We start from the raw sequence: 24,362 nt of genomic DNA on the forward strand, positions 1-24,362 counted from the left end.
GACTGCAGGAACTGCGGGATAGCTTCCCACAGTGCACCGCTTCCAATGTCAACGCTTGCCCCGTTAGTGTGGACTCACAAAGTCGAATTAGTGTCCTTAGTGTGGACACACAAATTCGACTTTGTAAGGTCGATTCCACAAATTCGAATTAAGTTAAATCGAACTAATCTGGTAGTGTAGACATACCCTTAGAGACTAACAAATTTTTTTGAGCATAAGCTTTCGTGGGCTACAGCCCACTTCATCGGATGCATAGAGTGGAACATATAAGAAGAGTGTGTGTGTGTGTGTATATATATATATATATATATATACACACACACATACAGAGAAGAAGCCATACCAGCTCTAAGAGGCTAATTAATTAAGATGACCTGTTTTCAGCAGGGAAAAAAAGTTTCATCTTAATTAATTAAAGGTCATCTTAATTAATTAGCCTCTTAGAGCTGGTATGGCATCTTCTCTGTATGTGTATATATATACTCTTCTTATATGTTCCATTCTGTGCACCGATGAAGGGGGCTGTAGCCCACGAAAGCTTATGCTCAAATAAATTTGTTAGTCTCTAAGGTGCCACAAGCACTCCTGTACAGACTAACACGGCTACTACTCTGAAACCTGTAGACTAGAGTAAATCTTGACTTTTATGTAGTACTTATACCTGACGTGCCAGGTTAAAAGTTGGGGCACAGTAATTCCTGGAGTTAGTTGCCTCCCTTAGATGGTATTTTAACTTCTAGCAAGATAATCACAAATGAATAATTAATAGACTTTTAAGGGCAAACAGGACCAAAATGATCATAAGAACGACAATACAGGGTCAGACCAAAGGACCATCTAGCTCAGTATCCTGAGGGAATAAACAAAACAGGTAAAAGTGATACATCCGCTGTCATCCAGTCCCAGCTTCTGAGACACCGTCCCTGCCCATGCTGGCTAATAATGTATCTAATTCTTTTTTTTGGACACTGTTATCGTCTTGACCTTCAAGACAAAATTGGCAACATTTGCAGATGATACAAAACTACTTAAGATAGTTAAGACCCACGCAGACTGTGAAGAGCTACAAAAGGATCTCTCAAAACTGGGTGACTGGGCAACAAAATGGCGGATGAAATTTAATGTTGATAAATGTGAAGTAATGCACATTAGAAAGCATAATCCCAATTATACATATAAAACGATGGGCTCTAAATTAGCTGTTATCACTCAAGAAAGAGATCTTGGAGTCATTGTGGATAATTCTCTGAAAACAACCACTCAATGTGCAGCAGCAGTCAAAAAAACAAACAGAATGCTGGGAATAATCGAGAAAGGGATAGATAATAGGACAGAAAATATCATGTTGCCTGTATATAAATCCATGGTACGCCCACATCTTGAACACTGTGTGCAGATGTTGTCGCCGAAGCTCAAAAAAGATATATTGGAATTGGAAAAGGTTCAGAAAAGAGCAACAAAACTAATTAGGGGTATGGAACGGATTCCATATGAGGAGAGATTAATAAGACTGGGACTTTTCACCTTGAAAAAGAGATGGCTAAGGGGAGATATGATTGAGACCTATAAAATCATGACTGGTGTAGAGAAAGTTGATGTCAGCCCGTGGAACTCCTTGCCAGATGATGTGAAGGCCAAGAGCATTACAGGGTTCAAAAAAGCACTAGATAAATTCTTGGAGGATAGGTCCATCAATGGCTATTAGCCAGGATGGGCAGGAATGGTGTGCCTAGCCTTGGTTTGCCAGAAGCTGGGAATGAGCGACAGGAGATGGATTACTTGATGATTACTTGTTCTGTTCGTTCCCTCTGGGGCACCTGGCACTGGCCACTGTCAGAAGACAGGATACTGGGCTAGATGGACCTTTGGTCTGACCCACTAGGGCCGTTCTTATGTTCACAACATCCATAGGTTGACTGTGCATTGTATGAAGAAATACTTCCTTTTGTTTTAAACCTGCTGCCTATTAATTTAATTTGGTGACCCCCTAGTTCTTGTGTTATGAGAAGGAGTAAACAACACTTCCTTATTTACTTTCTCTACACTGGTCATGATTTTATAGACCTCAGTCATATCCTCCCTTAGCCGTCTCTTTTCCATCTGAAAAGTCCCAGTTTTATTAATCTCTCCTCCTATGGAAGCTGTTCCATATCCTTAATCATTTTTGTTGCCCTTTTCTGAATTTTCCAATTCCAATATATCTTTTTTGACATGGGGCAACCACATCTGTACGCATTATTCAAGATGCGGGCATACCATGGATTTACATAGAGGCAATATGATATTTTCTGTCTTACTAGCTATCCCTTTCTTAATGATTCCCAACTTTCTGTTAGCTTTTTTGACTGCTGCTGCATATTGAGTGGATGTTTTCAAAGAACAATCCACAATGATGCCAAGATCTCTTTCTTGAGTGGTAACAGCTAATTTAGACCCCATCATTTTATATGTATATTTGGGATTATGTTTTCCAATGTGCATTACTTGCATTTATCAACACTGAATTTCATCTGCCATTTTGTTGACCAGTCACTCAGTTTTTTTAGATCCTTTTCAGTTTGTAGCTCTTCACAGTCTGCTTTGGACTTAACTATCTTGAGTAGTTTTGTATCATCTGCCAGTTTTGCTGCCTCACTCTTCACCTCTTTTTCCAGATCAGTTATGAATATGTTGAATAGTACTGGTCCCAGTACAGACCCCTAGGGCACACCACTATTTAGGACATAAGAATGGCCATACTGGGTCAGACCAAAGGTTCATCAAGCCCAGTATCCTGTCCTCTGACAGTGGCCAATGGCAGGTGCCTCAAAGGGAATGAACAGACAGGTTATCATCAAGTGATCCATGCCCTGTCACCCAATCCCAGCTTCTGGCAAACAGAGGCTAGGGACACCATTCCTGCCCATCCTGGCTAAGAGCCATTGATGGACCTATCTTCCATGAATCTATCTAGCTCCCTTTTGAACCCCGTTATAGTATTGGCTTTCACAACACCCTCTGGCAAGGAGTTCCAGAGGTTGACAGTGCATTGTATGAAAAAATACTTTCTTGTGTTTGTTTTAAACCTGCTACCTATTAATTTCATTTGGTGGCCCCTAGTTCTTGTGTTATGAAGAGTAAATAACACTTCCATGCTTACTTGCTCTATACCACTCATGATTTTATAGACCTCTATCATATCCCCCTTTAGTTGCCTCTTTTCCAAGCTAAAAAGTCCCAGTCATATTAATCTCTCCTCATACAGAAGCCGTTCTATACCCCTAATCGTTTTTTAGCACTTTTTTTAACCTTTTCCAATTCCAATATATCTTTTTTGAGATGGGGCAACCACATCTGCACACAGTATTCAAGGTGTGGGTGTACCATAGATTTATATATTGGCAATATGATATTTTCTGTCTTATTATCTATCCCTTGATGATTCCCAACATTCTGTTTGCTTTTTTGACTACTGCTGCACATTGAGTGGATGATTTCAGAGAACTGTCCAAGATCTCTTTCTTGAGTGGTAACAGCTAATTTAGACCCCATCATTGTATATGTATAGTTAGGATTATGTTTTTCCAATGTGCATTACTTTGCATTTATCCACATTAAATTTCATCTGCCATTTTGTTGCCCAGTCACCCAGTTTTGTGAGATCCATTTGTAGCTCTTCACAGTCTGCCTGGGACTTAACTATCTTGAGTAGTTTTGTATCATCTGCAAATTTTGCCACCTGTTTACCTTTTTCCAGATCATTTATGAATATGTTAAATAGGACTAGGCCCAGTACAGATCTCTGGGGGACCCCACTATTTACCTCTCTCCATTCTGAAAACTGACCATTTATTCCTACTCTTTGTTTCTTATCTTTTAACCAGTTACTGATCCTTGAGAGGACCTTCCCTCTTACCCCATGACAGCTTACTTTGCTTACAAGCCTTTGGTGAGGGACCTTGTTGTGTTGTCTGACCTCCTCTAAATATGGATCACAGTGCTCCTGGATCTCATATTCATCCCACATAAAGGTAATAATTGGAGATATACCAATCTCCTAGAACTGGAAAGGACCTTGAAAGGTCATTGAGTCCAGCCCCCTGCCTTCACTAGCAGGACCAATTTTTGCCCCAGATCCCTAGGTGGTCTACCTCAAGGATTGAACTCACAACCTTGGGTTTAGCAGGCCAATGCTCAAACCACTGAGCTATCCCTCCCCCACCTTTGCTGTTGATTGCCCCCAAGAACTCCAGATGATTCTTAATCAGAATGTCAAAAGAGGATGTGCTTTGTAATTTTACAGTATCTAAAGTTCTTATGCCAAATTGTAAAGGTAGTACACATAGCACAGTTTTTTTTTAAAATAAGAACAGCAAGATTTCTCTTGCTTATTATTGGAATAATATTTTTAGGTTCATATAGGGATACATGGTCCTGAGCTCTCGAATCCAGTCCTCTTAAATTCCAATCCTGCAAGCTATTATAATTTCAATAGATACAGTAGTATCTAAGGTCATCAGACAAGGAATAGGACCTCAATGTACTATATACACTGTGTTCACAATAAACAGTCTTAGAGTGCTTTCTAGAATTTAAATAATGGGAAGTAATTTACACCAAGCAGGTAAGCAAAAGAAAGACAGGTGCATAACATGCACAGCATAGGTTGAGGTGGACAGGGCCCAAAGAGTTGGTGAGGAGGAAGCAATAAGAGGGAGGAGATGTGTTGGAGTATGCAGGCAGAATTAAGGTTGCCAACCCTCCCAGTTTCACCAGGAGTCTCCTGGAATCACACTCTATCTCCCGGAGGCTACTTCAGCTAAACCAGGAGATTTGGGGCACTAACAATCAGGCGCGGCAGCAGGGCTAAGGCAGGTTCCTTTACCTGCCTTGGCTCCGTGCTGCTCTGGCACTGTCCCTGTGGCCCCCTGGGGGAGGGCAAACAGTGGGGTCTCAGCTGCTCTCACCCCCAGCGCCAACTCTGCAGCTTTCATTGGCCAGGAACTGCAGCCAATGGGAGCTGCAGGGGCGGTGCCTGTGGACAGCAGTGCGCTGAGACCCCCTTGCCCCGCTTTCTAGGTGCTGCTGCCAGAAGAATGTGCTGGTCGCTTTCATGAGCCGCCCGAGGTAAACACTGACCCCCTGACTCTCTCCTGTACCCCAACCCCCTACCCCAGCCTAGAGCCTGCACCTGAATTCCCTCCCAGAGCCTGCATCCCACACCGACTCCTGCACCAAAACTCTGTCCCGGAGCCCACACCTCCTCCAGCACCCAAACTCCCTCCCAGAGCCCACACCCGCTCCTGCATCCTGACCCCCTGCCCCAGCCACCTCCCAGAACCCGCACTCAAACTTCCTCCCCGAGCCTGCACCCCACACCCAGTCCAGCACCCAAACTCCCTCCCAGAGCCCACACCCCCTGCTGCACCCAACCCCCCTGCCCCATCCCAGAGCCCACACCCCTCACCTAAACTGCCTCCCAAAGCCCACACCCCTACCCTGGCCCTGAGCTCCCTCCAGCCCCTTCCCCCCAGCCTGGTGAAAGTGAGTGAGGGTGGGGGATGGAGTGAGCAGGGGCAGGGCCTCAGAGAATGGGCATGACAGGGGTCTTTGGGTTTGCACAATTAGACAGTTGGCAAGCCTAGGAAGAATAGTTCTCAAACTGCTAAATCCTGCTTGCCAGGTTTTTCTCCTTGAACCCTATGGGCTCCCCCCTCTCTAATTCCTCAACTTTATCCACCCCCACCCAGACTCCTTCCTCTGGGCTCTGCCCCTCCTTTCCTCTTTAGATTTTGCCACCTCTCTCTTTTCAGGCTCCTCTGCTCCGTTGGTTCCTCCCACACATTTATGGATTCCTTCTCCCTATAGGCTCAGGCCCTATGCTACCAGCACTCCCAGCTATCTTCGAGACACCACTGACTTCCTGAGGAAACTACAATCCATCAGTGATCTTCCAGAAAACACCATTCTGGCCACTATGGATGTGGAAGCCCTCTACACTAACATTCCACACGAAGATGGACTACAAGCCATCAGGAACAGTATCCCCGATAATATCACGGCTAACCTGGTGGCTGAACTTTGTGACTTTGTCCTCACCCACAACTATTTCACATTTGGGGACAATATATATCTTCAAGTCAGTGGCACTGCTATGGGTACCCGCATGGCCCCTCAGTATGCCAACATGTTTATGGCTGACTTAGAACAACGCTTCCTTAACTCTCGTTCCCTAACACCCCTACTCTACTTGCGCTACATTGATGACATCTTCATCATCTGGACTCATGGAAAAGAAGCCCTCGAGGAATTCCACCGAGATTTTAACAATTTCCATCCCACCATCAACCTCAGCCTAGACCAATCCACACAAGCGGTCCATTTCCTAGACACTACTGTGCTAATAAACGATGGTCACATAAATACCACCCTATACCGGAAACCCACTGACCGCTATACTTACTTACATGCCTCCAGCTTCCATCCTGGACACACCACACGATCCATTGTCTACAGCCAAGCTCTAAGATACAACCGTATTTGCTCCAATCCCTCAGACAGAGATAAACACCTACAAGATCTCTATCAAGCATTCTTAAACCTACAATACCCACCTGCTGAAGTGAAAAAACAGATTGACAGAGCCAGAAGAGTACCCAGAAGCCACCTACTACAGGACAGGCCTAAAAAAGAAAATAACAGAACACCACTAGCCATCACCTACAGCCCCCAACTAAAACCTCTCCAGCGCATCATCAAAGATTTACAACCTATCCTTAAAGATGATCCCTCACTCTCACAGATCTTGGGAGACAGGCCAGTCCTCGCTTATAGACAGCCTCCCAACCTGAAGCAAATACTCACCAGCAACCGCACACCATACAACATAAACACTAACCCAGGAACCTATCCTTGCAATAAAGCCCGATGCCAGCTCTGTCCACATATCCATTCAAGTGACACCATCACAGGACCTAATCACATCAGACACACCATCAGGGGCTCGTACACCTGCACATCTACCAACGTGATATATGCCATCATGTGCCAGCAATGCCCCTCTGCCATGTACATTGGCCAAACCGGACAGTCTCTACGCAAAAGAATAAATGGACACAAATCTGACATCAGGAATCATAACATTCAAAAACCAGTGGGAGAACACTTCAAGCCTTTCTAACCACTCAGTGACAGACTTGAAGGTGGCAATTTTGCAACAAAAAAACTTCAAAAACAGACTCCAAAGAGAGACTGCTGAACTTGAATTAATATGCAAACTAGATACTATTAACTGTGGTCTAAACAAAGACTGGGAATGGTTGGGTCATTACACCAATTGAATCTATTTCCCTATGTTAAGTTCTCCTCACACCTTCTATGGGCCATCTTAATTATCACTTCAAAAAGTTTTTTTTCCTCCTGCTAACGATAGCTCATCTCAATTGATTAGACTCTGCCTGTTGGTATGCATACTTCCACCTTTTCATGTTCTCTGTATGTATAAATATCTCCTGTCTGTGTGTTCCATTCTATGCATCCGAAGAAGTGAGCTTTAGCTCACGAAAGCTCATGCTAAAATAAATTTGTTAGTCTTTAAGGTGCCACAAGTACTCCTGTTTTTTTTGCGGATACAGACTAACACGGCTGCTACTCTGAAACTTCTCCCTATGGTTTCCCATTCTTTCCCCAAACAACTTCTCATCTCCCCTGTCTTTTCCTCATGCAGGTTCGTTCTGCTTCCTTCTCCAGGCTCCTCACGTCTCCCAGTCTTTTGCCTTGCCGGCCTCTGTTCAAACTCCCCCTTTCTTATCCCTAAGATCGTCCCCTTCAACTCTCCAAAACCTGCCTTTCCCCAGGCTCTTCCACTTCCCTTCTGCTGACTCCTATCCTTTTTCTTCCTAAGCACCTCCCTATAGACTTCTGTCCGTGTCTCTCCCTTCCCCAAACTCCTCCCCCCGTCTCCAGGCTCTGCAGGGTGAAGACAAAGAGACATTCTTTAAATAGCAACTAGAGAACTCAGACAGGAAGCTTCTACCATTATTAAGCTCCCTGCTGCAACACATCCTTATCTTCTCCGGTAACGGTAGAGGACCCGGAACTCTATAACCCCTGCACGGCAAACCCACTCCAGCACCCAACTCCCTTTCAGAGCCCACACCCTCTCCTGCACCCAACCCCCCTGCCCCATCCCAGAGCCCACAACCCCTCACCTAAACTGCCTCCCAAAGCCCACACCCCTACCCTGGCCCTGAACTCCCTCCAGCCCCTTCCCCCCGGGTCCTCTCTGCTCTCTAGGCTCCGAGTCCCGGGCTGCCCCTCCAGCGCACCTTTTCTCACGGTGCGCCCCGCCCTTTCCTAAGCCCCGCCCCTTCTTTACCTAGGCCCCGCCCTTCCCCCCTCCCCTCCCCTCCCCCCGCAGACCTCTGGCCCCGCCCCCTCCATGTGACCCTGGCCGGCCGCGGTAGGCGCGGCGCAGTGACCGGCCGGAGCGTGCGTCCCTCTCGCTGCAGGCGGCTACCGGCTCCGCTGCGGGAGCGAGGCGGCTGCGGCGATGGCGGCGGAGCGGGGCCGCCTGAGCTTCCCGGGCGGCGCCGGGGTATTGAGCCGCCCAGTGCCCATGAACCTGTTCGCCACCTGGGAGATCGACGGCTCCAGCCCCAGCTGCGTCCCCAGGTTAGCCCCAGGCCGAGCCGCCGCCCCCCACCCTCCCGGGTTAGGCCTGCATCGGGACAGCTCCCCGCCGGCCTGCGGCGGGCTGCCTGCAACCCCCCTGGCGGTCCGGGTCCCGTCCCCGCCCCCGGGCCGAGCCTGCGGGCTTCCCGCCCACGCCGGGTCAGGCGGGGCAGCTCCTCGCAACCCCCTGCCTCCGGTTCTTCCTCCCCGCGGAGCCCCCTTCCCTGCCTCCTCTGGGTCGGGTGGGTCCCGCAGTCCCCCCGTGAGAGTCCCGGGCGTGCGCCTGCGGGCCCCCAGCGATGGTCCTGGCTGCCCCGCCCCGGGAGGGTGCCCCGTCGTGTGGGGGGACCTGCCCCGGGCCCCCTGCTAGGTGGGGAGAGCCTGGCTTTGTTCAGGGGGTGAGGCCGAGCTCAGGGCTCGGATTCAGGCCCGGGCGTTCCGTTAGCCAGCACTGAGGTGGGGACCGCTCCTGAGGGCAGGCAATGCCCCCCTCCTCCACAGCCTGGCTTGTTCCCTCACACACTCCTCAGCCCTAGGGCTGCTCTCGGGTATGTCCGCCCCCATGCACATGTCCTGCCTCACCTCTGTACCCAGATGGAAGCCTGAGCCCCAGCTGTGTTCCCTAGATGTGTACCTGTGAAGTCTGTACCTGGAGGGTGTGTGTGGGGGGGAGGGGGCATGGGGTTAGGGTTGTGTGTCTGGAGGGACTGGGTGAGTGCCTTGTGGGGGGACTGGAAAGGGCATTTCTTGTTGGTTGGGTGGTAAGGCACATGAATGGGCAGGGGAGGCTTGGTTTAGCCAGTGACATCCTGGCTTTGGGGACTGCATCTTTTGATTAAGCTTCTGTTTGCAAATTCCTCAATTTTAGTAGTACTTACCAGCATCTTCCCATTCTTGTTACTACTTATTTACTCGTGTGGGTATTGGTTGTTCAAAAGTGAACTGGGATGGGGCATGAGAACAGCTTAAGCTGTGTGAAGTGGGGCTTTGAGGTGGGTGGGATCTTAGTTGGGCAGCAGTGCACCTTACTTACGTTATCTCACTGGTCCCATTGTTTAGCCCTGACATCTCCCTCACTCTCCCTCAGCCCGGATAAACTTCTGTTGTCAGGGTTTTTATGATCATAACAGAAGAAAAAACATAAAAGTAAGCTTTCTAAATTCATATCAAGTCATGTTTTCTTGTTGCTAGAGACAAATCCTCAACTTGGCTTTTTATGATAAAAATGACACAAATTGGATGTGTACAATGTGTGAACTAGGCGTTCAGGGAACTATGCCAGGCAGCAGCACTGTGAGGGAAGTCACTGGAGAACACCCACTGCTGAGCCATGCTCCCCAGACTCATGTCAATGTCTATACTCTCTTATCCCAGTACCCTTGAGATGTCTGAGTGTGTTCAACCCCAGCCTTCTATGGTCCATGAGAATAGGCATCCATGAGAGTAGGCGTCCACAGGCAAACTACAAGGTTAAGGCACTCCAGGAAATGAGGGGCATAGAATCTGGAGGTTGAACTCCCCAGCCCTGCTGCACAGCACAATTCCCTAGTTTCGAGGCCCTCTCCATTCCCTGGTGTGGTTGCCTGCTTTTCATTTTTATTGCTGTTCACTCAGTAAAAAGAACTCTGGCTCCATGTGCAGAGTAAGCAGGTGTCCTAACTTCGTTTGGCACTCCCCACCTTGGGGTAGCTTAGCAGATAGTTGCTGCTCCCTTTACTCTTTTCTGTCCATTTTTTTCATGTTTCCCTTTCTGGTTCTTTTTCCTACTTGTCTCTTCTGTGTATCCTTCCTTTTCCTTACGTGTTGCTGACTCTGTACTCAAAGGCTGCATGGTTGAGGGGCACCCATTAGTACTCCCTTAAATTGAGCAGAGAAGATTGGGTTGGCGGGCTGCTGCCCTGTACATGTGAGATGCTCTCATGGCCACTTTCATTAGGGGACAAATTGTGAGCAATGCTGAGCTTTCAAGTAACGCCCTGCTGCTTTCCTTGAAGAGGGGCAGAATGTTTGCAGTGTGTGTGAGGGAGATTGGCAGCTTTCCCTATTAACTCTGACCCCTTCTTTTGCTTCTTGTATACTCCCTTCCTCAAATGAGTCTGCCACACTAGTTGAGAAATGCACAAGTTTTTCATCAGTATCTTCTAACAGTTTTGTATGTATATATTCTAGCAGATGTCTAGGCTTCTGGTAGTCAGGTTGAAAGTGCATTTCCATTCTAATAGCCTCTTTTCACTTGCTCATAACTCTCCAAACTTTCTGGGCTGATATTTCCATGCTTGGTATCTGCCCAAAGGTGAGTATATTTGAATGTTTGAGCAAGATCCCTTTGTCTTCTAGTTTGTGTAGGAAAAAATATCCCCCCCCTTTTTTTTTTCTCAGCAGGGTCACACCAAAAACGACTGAGGTTTGGCAGGTGACAGCGACAAGAGTTCTTGAAGTGCTACCGTCTTTGCTTGGTTTAGGGAGAAACAAATGAATATAGGAGTGAAATCACCAAGTGTGCCAAGTAATCTTTAAAGCTTTAAAGTGTGTTGTCAGGTTTCTAGTGTGATAGTTTGCATGAGGATGATCATCACTATTTCAGATAACCACACAGAACAAAACCCTTCAAATCCCTACTTTAATATCAGGAACTGGAGGAGATTGTGGGGAACTGGGAGAAATTGTAGTTCCCACAATTATAAGAGACCTCCACAATTCTGGCTACATTCTGCAAATTAAACTCTGAAAAGTTTTCTCTTGCTGCAAACATCCAATCTATTTATGTATGTGGTTATTCTGCTTTTATAACCCAGCCTTGTAAAAAAACAAAAGCAGCAATAAAAAGGTATTCCACTCTATCACACACCCTAATTACCTCAAGGAGGTGTGTATTTCAAATGGTGACTGGGATTAGTTGGTGGTTAACATCACTAGAGACAATTTTTATTTATAATATACTCAAACAAATAAAATACAAAGTGAGGGCTGGGAGGAAGGCTGAATTTGGCTGGATGGAGGTTAGTGTTGCCTGGGGGACTGATGGAGGTGGCTGCAGAAAGCTGGGCATAAGGAAACTTGAATTTGTGTGTGTGGAAGTGGGGTTTGAGGGAAGCTGCTTTGTGGGAGTGTCTGGGGATAGCTGGGAAGGAAACTGGATTTGTGAGTGTCTGGGGATAGAAGCCATAGGGCACGTTGTGAAACCTAGTGGGTGTCTGAGGACTGGGGGCAACTGAGACCTGTTTGGTGGTTGATGCTGGGTATGGGAATCTGGCCCTTCTGACCCACACACCTGTCCCTGCTGTCTCCTTCCTGTGGTTGCTGCTATCACTGCCTGCTCCTCCTGGTTGCTGTTTCCAGGTCCAGCAGGAGGAGCAGCAGACAGAAGCCACTTGGCTGCATGCTCCCCACCAGGTGCCACAGTGGCCTCTGGTGACGGAACCACAATTGCCGGATGTTCCTGCAGCCCAGTTGGATGCAGAATATTCAGTCTGGACCGTGGCAATGCGTGTCAGCCTGCAGGTGTGAGTGTTGTGTGAGACGCATGACACTTGGCAGGTCTGCAAAATGCAGCAGACTTATAAAACACTGAGAGTGCACAGCCAAAACTAAGTCAGAAAATTGAAAAGTTAGGTTCCTACAGAAACATTAGTTTGGTGTCAATGCATCTGTATCTTATACTGCACATTTTAGACAAACAATAATATGCTACACAGTTAACCAGAAATAGAAAATATTCCATATATATTTATTTCTCTCTCTATATAGAATGCTGCTGTGTTAAGTTGCTCAGTGAACCTTTATTAGCCTTTCCTTGCTGTTTTAACTCTACCTGCTAACATTACATCAGATTACTGTTTTGCATTTCATTATATGTGGTGCAGGCGCTACCTAAGAACACGAAGGTGTCTGTGATTGGAGAGGTCAAGATATTTAAAAAAGGAGTGCTAAAGTTACTTTCCTAAGACTATATTTAAGTTTAGGCACTCATCTTTGGAATTGTTGACCATGAATATTCAAGTACCGCCTCCTGGGATGCAGGAATGTCCTTGAGACATGCTATAATCAAATGAAAAGGTGACGTTAGAAGACACAATATACTCGATATGAGAATGAGAGCTTCCTCTTCAAGCAGACATCTGTGAAAACATGGAGGAGAGTGGATAGGAAAATGAGCTTAGTGTGTGGTCAGGTATTTTCCTTGGGATTTTCATTGGCTGCAATTTTTCTTGTGTGTGCTTGTTGACTTTTAAGACTCTTTAAACACCACTGCTTTGAACTCAGCAAAAAGTCAGAGAATGGGTGGAATATGCAGGAGGATCATGCTCTGGGAGGGAGCATTTCCTTCCCTTTTTAAAAGTTAGGTTAGTGTAGCATGATAAATCTCTAGAGACATTTGTTTCCATTTCAGAGACATTCCTACCCTGTTGGCATACAGCGATAGAGGGAAGCAGTGATTGGAGCAGCAAGTACTTGCTTATTGTAATACATAATTGGGGCTAAGTGCCTGCAGTTATTTTTTTCTTAAAACACACACACGCACTGGGGAATGTGATATATTTTGGAATGCTCTTGTGGACAAGAGCTTGCCAGTAAAGGAAATAAAAGGCAACGGTCTCATTCAGTGAATTGCCCTGTGTAGCCGGTATGAAGTCTTGAGTGTTGTGGGTGGACTGGTAGACTGAGAGTTGATTGACTGGAATGCTTTGCTCCTTTTGGCCAGTTGATGGCTGATTAGCAGACTTTTTGGTGGATAATATATGAAATATCACAAGTCACAAGGACGAGAGAAAGATCTCCTTTTAGTCTTGATTTACTGAAAGTCCAGCCAGTTCATGTCGACTTAGTAAAAGTTGAAGTGCTAAGTATCTAGTTGCTTTACGGGGAGAAATGTTGTCAGAGGCCACATTTAGTTTGTGAAAAATAGTGACAAAGAACCATCGTTTTCTTCAATGACACATTGCTCAGTTAAATCTTTGTGTCCCCTGTGCTTGATTCTTTGTGCATTAGGTAGAAGGGATTGTGGTTTCTCTCTGAAAGAGAGAGATCAGCTTCTTTGTGTAATAAATGATTTGATGTGCTTATTCTTCTGCTGATGTCAGCTGTTTTTTTTTTTTAAAGTACTTTGTGGACAGTTGTTGCTGTATGTATAAAAGTACTTCTGTGGTATTAGTGACCATAATACCTCAGTCATGCAGAGCAGGCTGTTGATACCACTCCATCAAAACCATATGCTGCAGCTATGTTAAAACTATGTAGCCTTTCTGAATTTTAGCCCTCTGGCTTCCCACCCATCTGATAGTGACAGGCACAGCTTTCCTTTATGTATATAATAGGTTTCTTGGGTCTGATTTTTGGAGGAACTGAGTATGTGTAGCACCCATTGCCTTAAACTGGAGTTGTGGGTAATCAGCTTCTCAGAAAATCAAATTCCTTGTTTCAGTCATTGCAATGACATCACTGGTGTTACCTTATCAACAAAGAGTCTGACAAGTATATTTCAGAAGGCAGAAGCTGTCTACCTGTTTCTTCCCAATAGTCTCACTCTTGTGCAATGAACTGCTGTTCTTAAAGGAAGGATATATTGCATAACATTTCCTCTAAAACTTTTTAAAAAATAATTTGAGAAAAGAAACTAGAGTTGTATGTTTCTCGAATTATGGTGCTGGTTCAGGAGGCAGCATGGTCAAGTTGTCTGAAGACTTTTAATTCCAAGTTTGCCACTGACTTGTATGATTTTAGTTAACTGTTCCTGCCTCAGTTTCCCCAATCTGAAAATGGAGATTCATTTGTTACAGTTTGCAAACTGCTTTGAAAGTGTAAAGTGCTGTGTAAATTGGCTAATCTACAATGGTGAATGTGACAACCTCCCATTCTGAGAGAATGTTTTGAGGCCCTAACACTAGGAGATTGAGAGGGATGGTTGGGGAAGTGAAGGAGGTGGTCTCAAGACTATAAGAGACTGTCTTGCCAAGTGATCTCCAGAATAAAAAATGTGAATGGATTAATGCTTTCATCCATGACAGGGTTCGTATTAGGCTATTGATCTGTTTCTAGGATGCTTGAAAGCACTTAAGCTTAGGTCTCACAACATACATCTTATTGGGGCAAGTGTGTTTCCTCATACATCATTGGGAGAAACCAAGGAACCAAACAGAATAGAGCTCAGAAGAAGTCAGTGTTATAAATAAGCTGAGATTTCTCTGTTCATCAGTGTAGTGTAGCACTTCAATGTTAACTTTCCTTCAACACTGTCATAAACAGATAGTTAAGGGTTAATGTCTCTTTTACCTGTAAAGGGTTAAGAAGCTCAGTAAACCTGGCTGACACCTGACCAGAGGACCAATAAGGGAACAAGATACTTTCAAATCTTGGTGGAGGGAAGTCTTTGTTTGTGCTCTTTGTTTTGGGGGTTGTTCATTCTCGGGACTGAGAGGGACCAGACATCAGTCCAGGCTCTCCAAATCTTTCTGAATCAATCTCTCATGTTTCAAACTTGCAAGTAGCACAGGCAAGGCGTGTTAGTCTTATGTTTGTTTTCTCAACCTGTAAATGTTCCTTTTTGCTGAGAGGATTTTACCTCTGTTTGCTGTAACTTTGAACCTAAGGCTAAAGAGGTTTTCTCTAGGCTATATAAATCTAAGTACCCTGTAAAGTATTTTCCATCCTGATTTTACAGAGATAACTTTTAATTAAAAAAAAGAAAGGTAAAAATCTTCTTTTTAAGAACCTGATTGATTTTTTTTCTTGTTTTAAGATCCCAGGGAATTGGGTCTGGACTCACCAGGAGTTGGTGGGGGAAAGGAGGGGGGAATGGTTAATTTCTCCTTGTGTTAAGATCCAAGGGGTTGGATCGGTATCACCAGGAACTTGGTGGAAAAGCCTCAAGGCTATCCAGGGAGGGGAAAGTTTTGGGGGGACAGGGAGTGTGCCAGACACTGGAATTCTGGCTGGTGGCAGTGTTACCGGATCTAAGCTTGTAATTAAGCTTAGAAGTGTCCATGCAGGTCCCCACATCTGTACCCTGAAGTTCAGAGTGGGGAAGGAACCTTGACAAACACACATAAGAGGCAGTGAAATATCTCCATTTTGCAGATAAAGATCTGAGGGACAGAGAGGAGAAGTAACTTGCTCAAGGTCATCGAAGAAGCTTTTGGTGAAGGTGGGAATAGAACTGAGTTAGCCCAGTTCCTTAAGCCAAAGACCAACCTTCAGCTGATCATGGGTGACTGGGGTGAAGGAAAGCAAAAACTTGACAGTTAGGAAGAAAGATCAGAGGGAAAATATGGAGCTTCTCAACCTAGTCACTCCACATATAGTCTGTGCTTGAAGAGTCTGTGCCCAACAAATGAGTAAGAAGCAAATGCTGAAAACTTTTCAGAGTGCCATTTTGATTATGTTCCTCTGTAAACCCTGATCTGTATTTTCTAAACGCATCTCATGGTTTGCCTTTGCATGGGAAGTTGGCTGGTTAGTCTGCTTATTTGTATCATGTCTTGGCAGCGCTTCTAATTCCTATGGGCCAAATTCTGCCACTCTTATAACTGACCTTTTTGGGAGGGTAGTTCCTATGGAATTAATTACCATCTGCCAAATTATGCTGCATTGCCAGGCCCGCTGTTATCCTCAGTCTTTCTCTTAGCTTTAGTGAAAATCCTCTGGGCCTCTAGCTAATCTTCCATTTTTTTTATGAAGCTGGGATCAGAAGAAACAGAGGGAGTGGAGAATTGGAGGAGAATTTGAGCATTGGGAGACAAGCAAGCTTGGTTAGGGTAGGTGTTAGTTTACTTGCCCACGTTTTCTCCCTCCCTGAAAGCTACTGCAATTGTTATCCAGTCTTTACTGTCTTCTTCGGCTTTCAGTATAGCATGCATTGCTGTTGTCGTTTGGCTGATAAATGCCATTTCTCAAGCAGTGGTGTGGGATTTGTAGGCCAAATGGATCTTCATGCAGACAATAAGTGGCTTAAATCTAATTGAAAGTGATAACATGAAGCTCGTCTCATAGTGAGGTTTAATTGGATTACAGTAATGTACAGTAATTATGTGGAGACTCACAGGGCATGGAGCCAGTTTCACCATGAGAGAATGGAACCTCACTAGTTGCTAGCTTGTTTATTGAAAATTGGGTAGTCACCTAGAGTGACACTAGTTGCTGGGAGACTTTGGAAACTACTTGGTCCATCTCTGAGTGTTGCATAGATTCCCCCTCTTGGGAGGAGTGCATCCATCCGCACAGAAGCGGATAACCCTTTGGGAAACAGTAGCTGTTAAGGGCTGCAAGTGTGCCTTATATGGATACCAGTGTTTGGAAATGAAGGTAGGAGTAACCACTTCCTCTGCCATTCATGAGTTGGAAGCAGTGAGTCAGGATCTCCATCTCACCCAACTATTTCAGCCTTTCTTTGAAAAACTACCTAGCAAACTCATAGCAGCTCATTCCACACATTTGAGTGTCTTATCTAGATCAGAGCCATGCCATGGTAGCTGTGTGGTGACCATCTGGGCTGCTCATTCTTTCTCTTACCCAGTTGTTTCCCGTCAGAATTCCAGACTTTAAATGCTTTTTGCTTGCAGGACAGATGTCTGTTTCAGATCAGCGAGTCCAAAGCTTTTTACGTCTTTGTGCCATATATTTGACTGGGAATGATATCACTTGTGCAGCCTTTTCTCCAGAGGTCTGGCGGGATAAAGACATTGCTCTGTCTGTTCCTCCTTGAGGCATTAAAGGTCAGTGCAACTGTTGTGGGGCAAACTGAGACTGGCTTATTTCAGCTCCTTTGGTGCAAAAATGGGGAGAGAAGCATGCATTATAATGGGGTGATAGCACAGCTGTAGTTATTTGTATTACCGTAGTGCCTAGGAGCCCTCGTCTTGGATCAGGATTCCATGATGTTAGGCGCTGTACAGCCGCAGAACAAGAAAGCAATCCCTGACCCAAAGAGCTTACAGCCTAAGTATAATTCAAGAGATAAATACAGACCAACATGAAAAATACAAGGAAACAATGAGACAATACGGTCAGCAAGGGAGCTATGGTCTCAGCACATCAGGAGCCTAACCATTGTCAGTGTTTTTCTAGGTATCACCAGGGCCAGCCCTAGCCGAGAGGGGGCTGTGTGGGGCCCCAGGCCTCCCCCCCTCCAGGGTCTGGGAGGCGGGAGCTGTGGGGGGCCACTTTGGGGGGCCCCACAGGCCCAGAGTGGCCCGGGAGATTAGCGGGGGGCTGGGAGCAGCACGCTCCACTTCCCTCGTCCCGGCCCCAGACGTGTTGCTCGGGGGAGGGGGCTTGGGGGAAAGGACCCCCCCTCACACTCACCGGCAGCGGCAGGAAGCAGAGCAACCCGGCCCCAGCCCGCTCTACTCCGCCAGCTCCCAGCCACGGTGCTCTGCTTCCCGCTGCTGGTGAGAGTCGGGGGCGGTCCTTTCCCCAACCCGAGCGACATGGCTGGAGCTGGGCCAAGGGAAGCAGAGTGGGCTGGGGCCATGTCTCTGCGCTTCCCGCTGCTGATGAGTGCGGGGGATGATCCTTTCCCCACACTCACCAGCGGCGGGAAGTGGAGCACTGCAGCTGGGAGCTGCGGAGTAGAGAGGGCTGGGCTGGGTTGCTCCGCTTCCGGCCGCTGCCGGTGAGTGCGGGGTCTCTGGGGGAGGAGGTGGAATGGGAGCGGGCCGGGGCGGAGCAAGGGGGAAGGGGAAGGGGCAGAGCGGAGGGAGTTGTCCGGGGCCCCACACACCCCTAGGGACAGCCCTGCCCCTTTGGGGGCCGGCTGATGGATAGGGCTGGTTGCCAGGGCTGGTGCTGCCGCTACGTATGCAACACGCAGTTGCCTAGGCCTAGGGCACCATGAAATTTGGGGCCCCAAATTTCATGGTGCCCTACGCAGCTGCATATGCTTGTATGCCTAAGGATGGCCCTGGGCATCATGCTAAAGTGTTTTGAAGAGGGATTTGAAGGAGGATGAGTTAGTTCTGCAGATGGTTATGGGCAGCTTCTCTTAGGCATGGGGGGCAGCATAGGAGAAAGTATGAAGGTGCTTGTTTGAAAATTTAACAAGTGGGCAATAGAGGCTGATCTAAGGCAGGAGTCAAGGGATTCAAGGGAGTGGGAGGACATGGTCAAAGTGATGGCTTTGAAAATGATCTTTGCAGCAGTATTCTGAATGGATATAAGCAAGGCAAGACTTCATTGGTCAACTAAGGAAAAAAGAATGTTGCTCTAATTGAAAGGCAAGATGAGAGGCTGGACAAGAGTTTTAGCTGTGTGGATGGATAGGAAATGCTGTGTCTGAGACATCATGCAGAAAGAATCAGCAGGGCTTAGACATAGTTTGGATGTGAGGTCCTACAGAAAGTTCCTAGTCGATGAGGATGCTCAGAGTTTTTTCCTGAGAGACAAGTGGAATGGTAATGGTGTCTACTGTGATCGAGAAAAGGTAGCAGGAAGGTCTTGGGGAGAGGGGCCATTTAAGAGCTCTATTTTCACAATGTTGAGCTTAAGCTGATGGCTGGACATCCAGAAGGCGATGTCAGAGAAATGGGCTGAGATTTCCTTTTGGACAGATGGAGACTGGTCTGTAGTAGAGAGGTAGAACTGAGGGCCATCAGCAAGTGATGGTAGTTGAATTTGTGTTTATGGATGGGATTACCCAGGTTAATTATATATGTTAGTTAATGTTGAGACTAGCTTATTGTTTAACAACATATTTTTAAAAGTGCTTAAAAAAAGCCACATGCTTCCTAGATGTGTCTTAAAAATTGCTGTGCAGCATGGCAATCCAGAGTAGAGTTAGTGGTCCACATTTCAGATCACTTGAGCAAGGAGCTTCCAAGATGCATGTCCTCTTAAAAAAATAAATTAAAAAAAATCAAAATTTTATGGTTCTGACAATTACACGCATGTGAGACTCAAACTATGGGTCTGATCCTCCCCAGACTAAGATCACCTGCTTGGGATTGGTATCAGCTACCGTCCAGCCCCCACTGTCCCTTTGGGGAAGCGATATTTAAAAAGTTGGATCAGTAACATGATTCGGGGTTGATGTTACAGCCATTTCGGCACGTGCAGCAGGATTAGGGTTCTTCAAGCAGCCAGAAGTCAGTAATTTGGTGGCTCGAGGTGACAAGCTGTGGCCTTTGAACCTGTGCAGCATCCATTTACTGTGAGTTTGAGTCCTGCTGTGGCTAGATGTTTGTTCTGTGTTCTTCCTGTGTGCTGCCCAGGCTCTGCGCAGACAGCTGGCACAGCAGACCTGCCCAATGACCAGAAGATATGTTAAGGTACAAAGGCACCCAGCTAGGTTTGCTGTCGGCGAAGCGCAGTACTAGTATCCTGCAGACTCTACCGGGCCATTAATACATGTATGGCCATAACAGTGGACCAGTTCACTGCCCCTGACATGGCTAGTTATTACCCGTCTTGACCTTATCTTTTAGGAGGGGTCAGTATGTACCTGTTATCCTTGGGGAATGTTTTTTGTACCATCCTTGATATCGGGATGCTCTGGTACCACTTGATATCGGGATATGTTTGCATGAGTATTCTGTGCCTAGCACTTCTTAAGAATGTGTATTTCTACAATATCAGCCCTGTTCTTGCCAGATTCTGTGAGCTGGTCCTGCCTCTTGCTCACAGCTTGTCTTTACTGTCTTTATATCAGTAAAGCTTTGACTACTACTTTAGCCCAAGCCTCAGGCCTCTGATACACAGGCTTATGTCTCAGGCTCTCTTCCTACTACACCTGCCCATAGCAGTTTTCTGAATGTGTTGTGCATATTTAGCTCTCTGCCTGCATTTGCAGAGGCTCCTTGTGGAAGCTTTGCCATGAGAGCAAAGTTCTGGTTTGAGAGGATATTTCAGTGCTCCACAGTCATACTCAGATTTTCCTTTAGAAGCATTGTCAAGGAAAATAATATTAATTAGAGTAGAGCTGAAAGATTCTAAAAGTAAGCAGCAGTTTTATGGTAATGTAACTATGCTGCAAGCTCCTCGCCCATTTCCTGAACAGTGGGACTGAGTGATTGGAGAAGCCATGTAGTTGTGAGACTCATCAGTGTAAGCATATCAAAAATGATTGCGGAGCATCAGGGAATGCAGCCATAATAGAGAACCCTATAATAAGGACCAGCGTAGCATCAACATCCACTAATATGGTACCAGAATGATGTAATCATTCAAAACAAGAATTCATGTGTATCATGAAAAATACACACAGAAAACAAATGTCACCTTTTTCATAGAATCATAGGACTGGAGGGGACCTTGAGAGGTCATCTAGTCCAGTTCCCTGCACGCATGGCAGGACTAAGTATTATTAGAATATTATAATTAGAGTAATTTATCCAATCTACACAAACACAGAGAATACTCTTATCAATTTCACATCTCAAAGTGCTGTAGGTCCCTGGAAAAAGGGATCTGAATGCAGAGATCGACATTAGAAAAAAAACTTCAGTCGAATGACCCTCTTTTTAAAACAGCCAACCTCAAATGCGTTTTCCCACAAACAAACTGCTATAGAAAAATCCAGCCATGCACAAACTGCAGTAAGTATTAAAATGGTATTCTAATCCCAAAGACAGAATTTTTGTAGAGCTTTTTCACCCCATTATAATGGAAACTCTGCTGCGACCTTCACTGTGGTGGTACTATTGCCCTACCATAATATTGCTGTGCCACATCAGGACCAGGGTGGAGTTAGTGGTGTAAGTTGGGTTACTTTGGCTCAAGGGGTTCCCAACATACAGTCTATGCTGAGCTTATTTCAATTTTCAAAATGGTCTAAAAACCACATGTGTGGCAAGATTATCTTGAGTACTGGTACTTCCCTCCAACAGGGGCTGAGGTACCTTTTGACAGAAGGGGTAGGACATCCACTGAGATGTTCCCAGGAAGTCTCTTTGTGCTCATGGCCCCCCATTACTCGTGTTTTCTGCAAAAACAAGGGAAATGCCCTCAGAACTTTGTTAATGCAGAGTTAAGGTTGATCAGCAATGCCTCACCCTACCAGAACGTTGAGTGCCTGGCACTCCTGAAAACCAGGAAATAAAGATCACATGGCACCCATCCCTATTATGCAACCCTAACTCTGCCCTCTTTCAGTGATGTCCTGCCTACTCTGATGGATACTGTTGCACTCTATCCATATGATATGGAGCACTGCAGGGACACAACACTTGGGTATATTAGGAGAAACTGTGAGACCAGGTCCTCGCTAAAGCAAAAGTTGTGTGAGGTGAGCTTAGTCAACACAAGCTGGCTACACCTATTCTTATCCTCCGTTTCACCTGTTCTACCCGGATGACCCTTGAGTGGCCAGATGTTACCAACACTTGTCCTAAGGATCCCCTCTGGAGCGTTCCCTGCACTTACTTCCTCACTAGCATGCTGCCAATTCCTATGGCAAGAATAATCTGTTGTGCTCCCCTGCTTGCAGAGCAGACATCACTCAGCACAGAAACAAGTGGTTCATGATCTCTCTGGATGTAGATGCAACTCTCCATGTATTGCAGTGTGAGCTATTGTGACCTACTGCAAGTAATCCCTGCACTGGTCAATGCGATTGCCATAACACACTGAAGGGCTGTTGGAGTGCAGGCAGATGAATGGGAGAATACAGTTCTGTGGGAGACAGCACCCCACATAAAATGACATGTACCTCATGCCTGCTTATTATGGGACAGCCCTGGCTGAAACATACTTACAGTCTATCTCCAGTGACACTTGTCAGCTCCAGGGGGCAGAGTGAAAGCTGCAGGGTGAGATGGCATCTAACTCTAAACTGTAGCTTTCAGAGGTTTAAGTATAGGTGCATTTCATGTTCTGGAAGGGTTCACAGCCCTGCCAATCAACTTTAACTGAGTGTTAACCAAGTTTTTGGACACTGAATCTCACTCTGGTCTGAGGCTTGTCGAGTTCCAAACACTCTCCTTGGCTCCTTTCTGGCTCCAAGACCAAGAAGTACCTAGGTAACGTTGGCACAGAAATAATAACAATACCCAGTTCTTAGAATCTGAAGCAGTGTTTCAGTGCTGTTTGCATAGGATCCAATGGAGACAGCTCCTGTGGTTATGCCTCAGCTGGATCCAAGCTGTACACTGACTGGGGGTGGGGATGGGATGAGAGCTCTTGATTGTTTCAAACTCTTCTACTGCTGATATTGGCATTGCAGATCTCCATGGTATGATCGTGTGGAACTCATTAAAAATGTTAGCATTTGGCTGAGTGGGTACATGCCTCTGTCTCTCTCTTTCTGTAACCCAGAGTATATAAAACCCCCACTTCACAGTTGTCCTCTTTCTGCCAGCCTGAGTGAATGTGGAATTAAGTTATCTCCTGGCATTGGGACTCCTCCACTTGGATATTTCAGCCTATCCCCAGCCAGCCTTTCTTCTTTAGAAAAGCTGTATTAGAACTGGGAAAGGTACAGAGAAGGACAACAAAAATTATTAAGGGTATGGGACAGCTTCCACGTGAGGAGAGACTAAAAAGACTGGGAATGTTCATCTTGGAAAAAAGACGATTAAGGGGTGATATGATAGAGGTTTATAAACAATGCATGGTGTGGAGAACGTGAATAGGAAAGTGTTATTTACCCCTTCACATAACACAAGAACCAGGGGTCACCAGATGAAATTAACAGGCAGCAGGTTTAAAAAAAAACAAAAGTAAGTACTTCTTCACACAACGCACAGTTAACTTGTGGAACTCATTGCCAGGGGATGTTGTGAAGGCCAAAAGTATAAAATTAGATCAGCTCATGGAGGATAGGTCCATCAATGGCTTTTGGTCATTAGCTATGGTCACATCCAGAGCATGAGGCTGTCTCTAAACCTCTGACTGCCAAAACTGGGACTGGATAATGGGATGGATAACTCAGTAATTGCCCTGTTCTGTTCATTCCATCTTGAGTATCTGGCATCGGCCACTGTTGGAAGACAAGATACTGGGCTAGATGGGCTATTGGTCTGACCCAGTGTGGCCATTTTTATGATCTCTACCAGCCATCATTACAGTTTGGAAGGAAAGCATACTCTTCTGTGGCCCTTTAAGAACTGCTAACTACTGACAGTTATTCTTTGCTACTCCCTCTAGACTGGTGGGAGTTTATCCTGAAGACTAAGAAGTTGGAATTTCCTGACCTTTGGAAAGTTGAGACATTTTAACTAACTCTGTGAAGGGCCTCTAATGATCTGTTAAATTCAGTGTCTAGGCTCTTGGCTACAGACATTATTTCTTTTCAAGCCCTCTTGGCTATAGAATTCTAGGACCAGATTAGTGGGTGAGTCAATTTATGAAGAATGATCCAACTTATAAGTGTCAGTCGTCTTTCTGATATCTGATTAGTCCTTCCTCTGCACTTCAAGCAGTTTGACTCCAGTGCAGTTCACATCTTGGTCCATCTAGAGAAGAAAATATAAAGAGCTCACCCAAGATGTAGACTGGTCCAGCAGTCCAGCAAAGTCGCACTTATTCTGAAGGACTGAACTAATTTTAACTCCATCTCCTCATTATTCACATTTTTACAAGCATGCAGGATCCCTTCACATCAGTGGGTCCTGGAATTATCCATTGAGACTACACACTTTAACTTGGGGTCATGCAAAAACCCAACCCCTTTTCCATCCTTCTTGAGGAATCTTTCTGATGGACTGCTGAGACACAAAATGCAATCTCTTATGGAAATGGAGGCTATCATGCAACCTTTCTAAATCTAATACACATACACCTCT

The 24,362-nt window shown here is 45.8% G+C and overlaps 1 protein-coding gene across 2 annotated transcripts in view; it reads left to right on the plus strand.

Moving 5' to 3' along the window:
* The first annotated feature begins 8,446 nt into the window (after positions 1–8,446).
* PACS2 (phosphofurin acidic cluster sorting protein 2) overlaps positions 8,447–24,362 on the plus strand; it is a 188,019-nt gene continuing 172,103 nt past the window's right edge. For both annotated transcript variants that reach the window (XM_045027524.1, XM_045027525.1), the window contains exon 1: positions 8,447–8,652. In XM_045027524.1, coding sequence (XP_044883459.1) covers positions 8,531–8,652 — 122 coding nt within the window. In that variant the 5' untranslated portion in view covers positions 8,447–8,530. The remainder of the gene's footprint in view (positions 8,653–24,362) is intronic.

The sequence above is a fragment of the Mauremys mutica genome, chromosome 8, assembly GCF_020497125.1.
Source record: "Mauremys mutica isolate MM-2020 ecotype Southern chromosome 8, ASM2049712v1, whole genome shotgun sequence".
Taxonomy (NCBI): Eukaryota; Metazoa; Chordata; order Testudines; family Geoemydidae; genus Mauremys; species Mauremys mutica.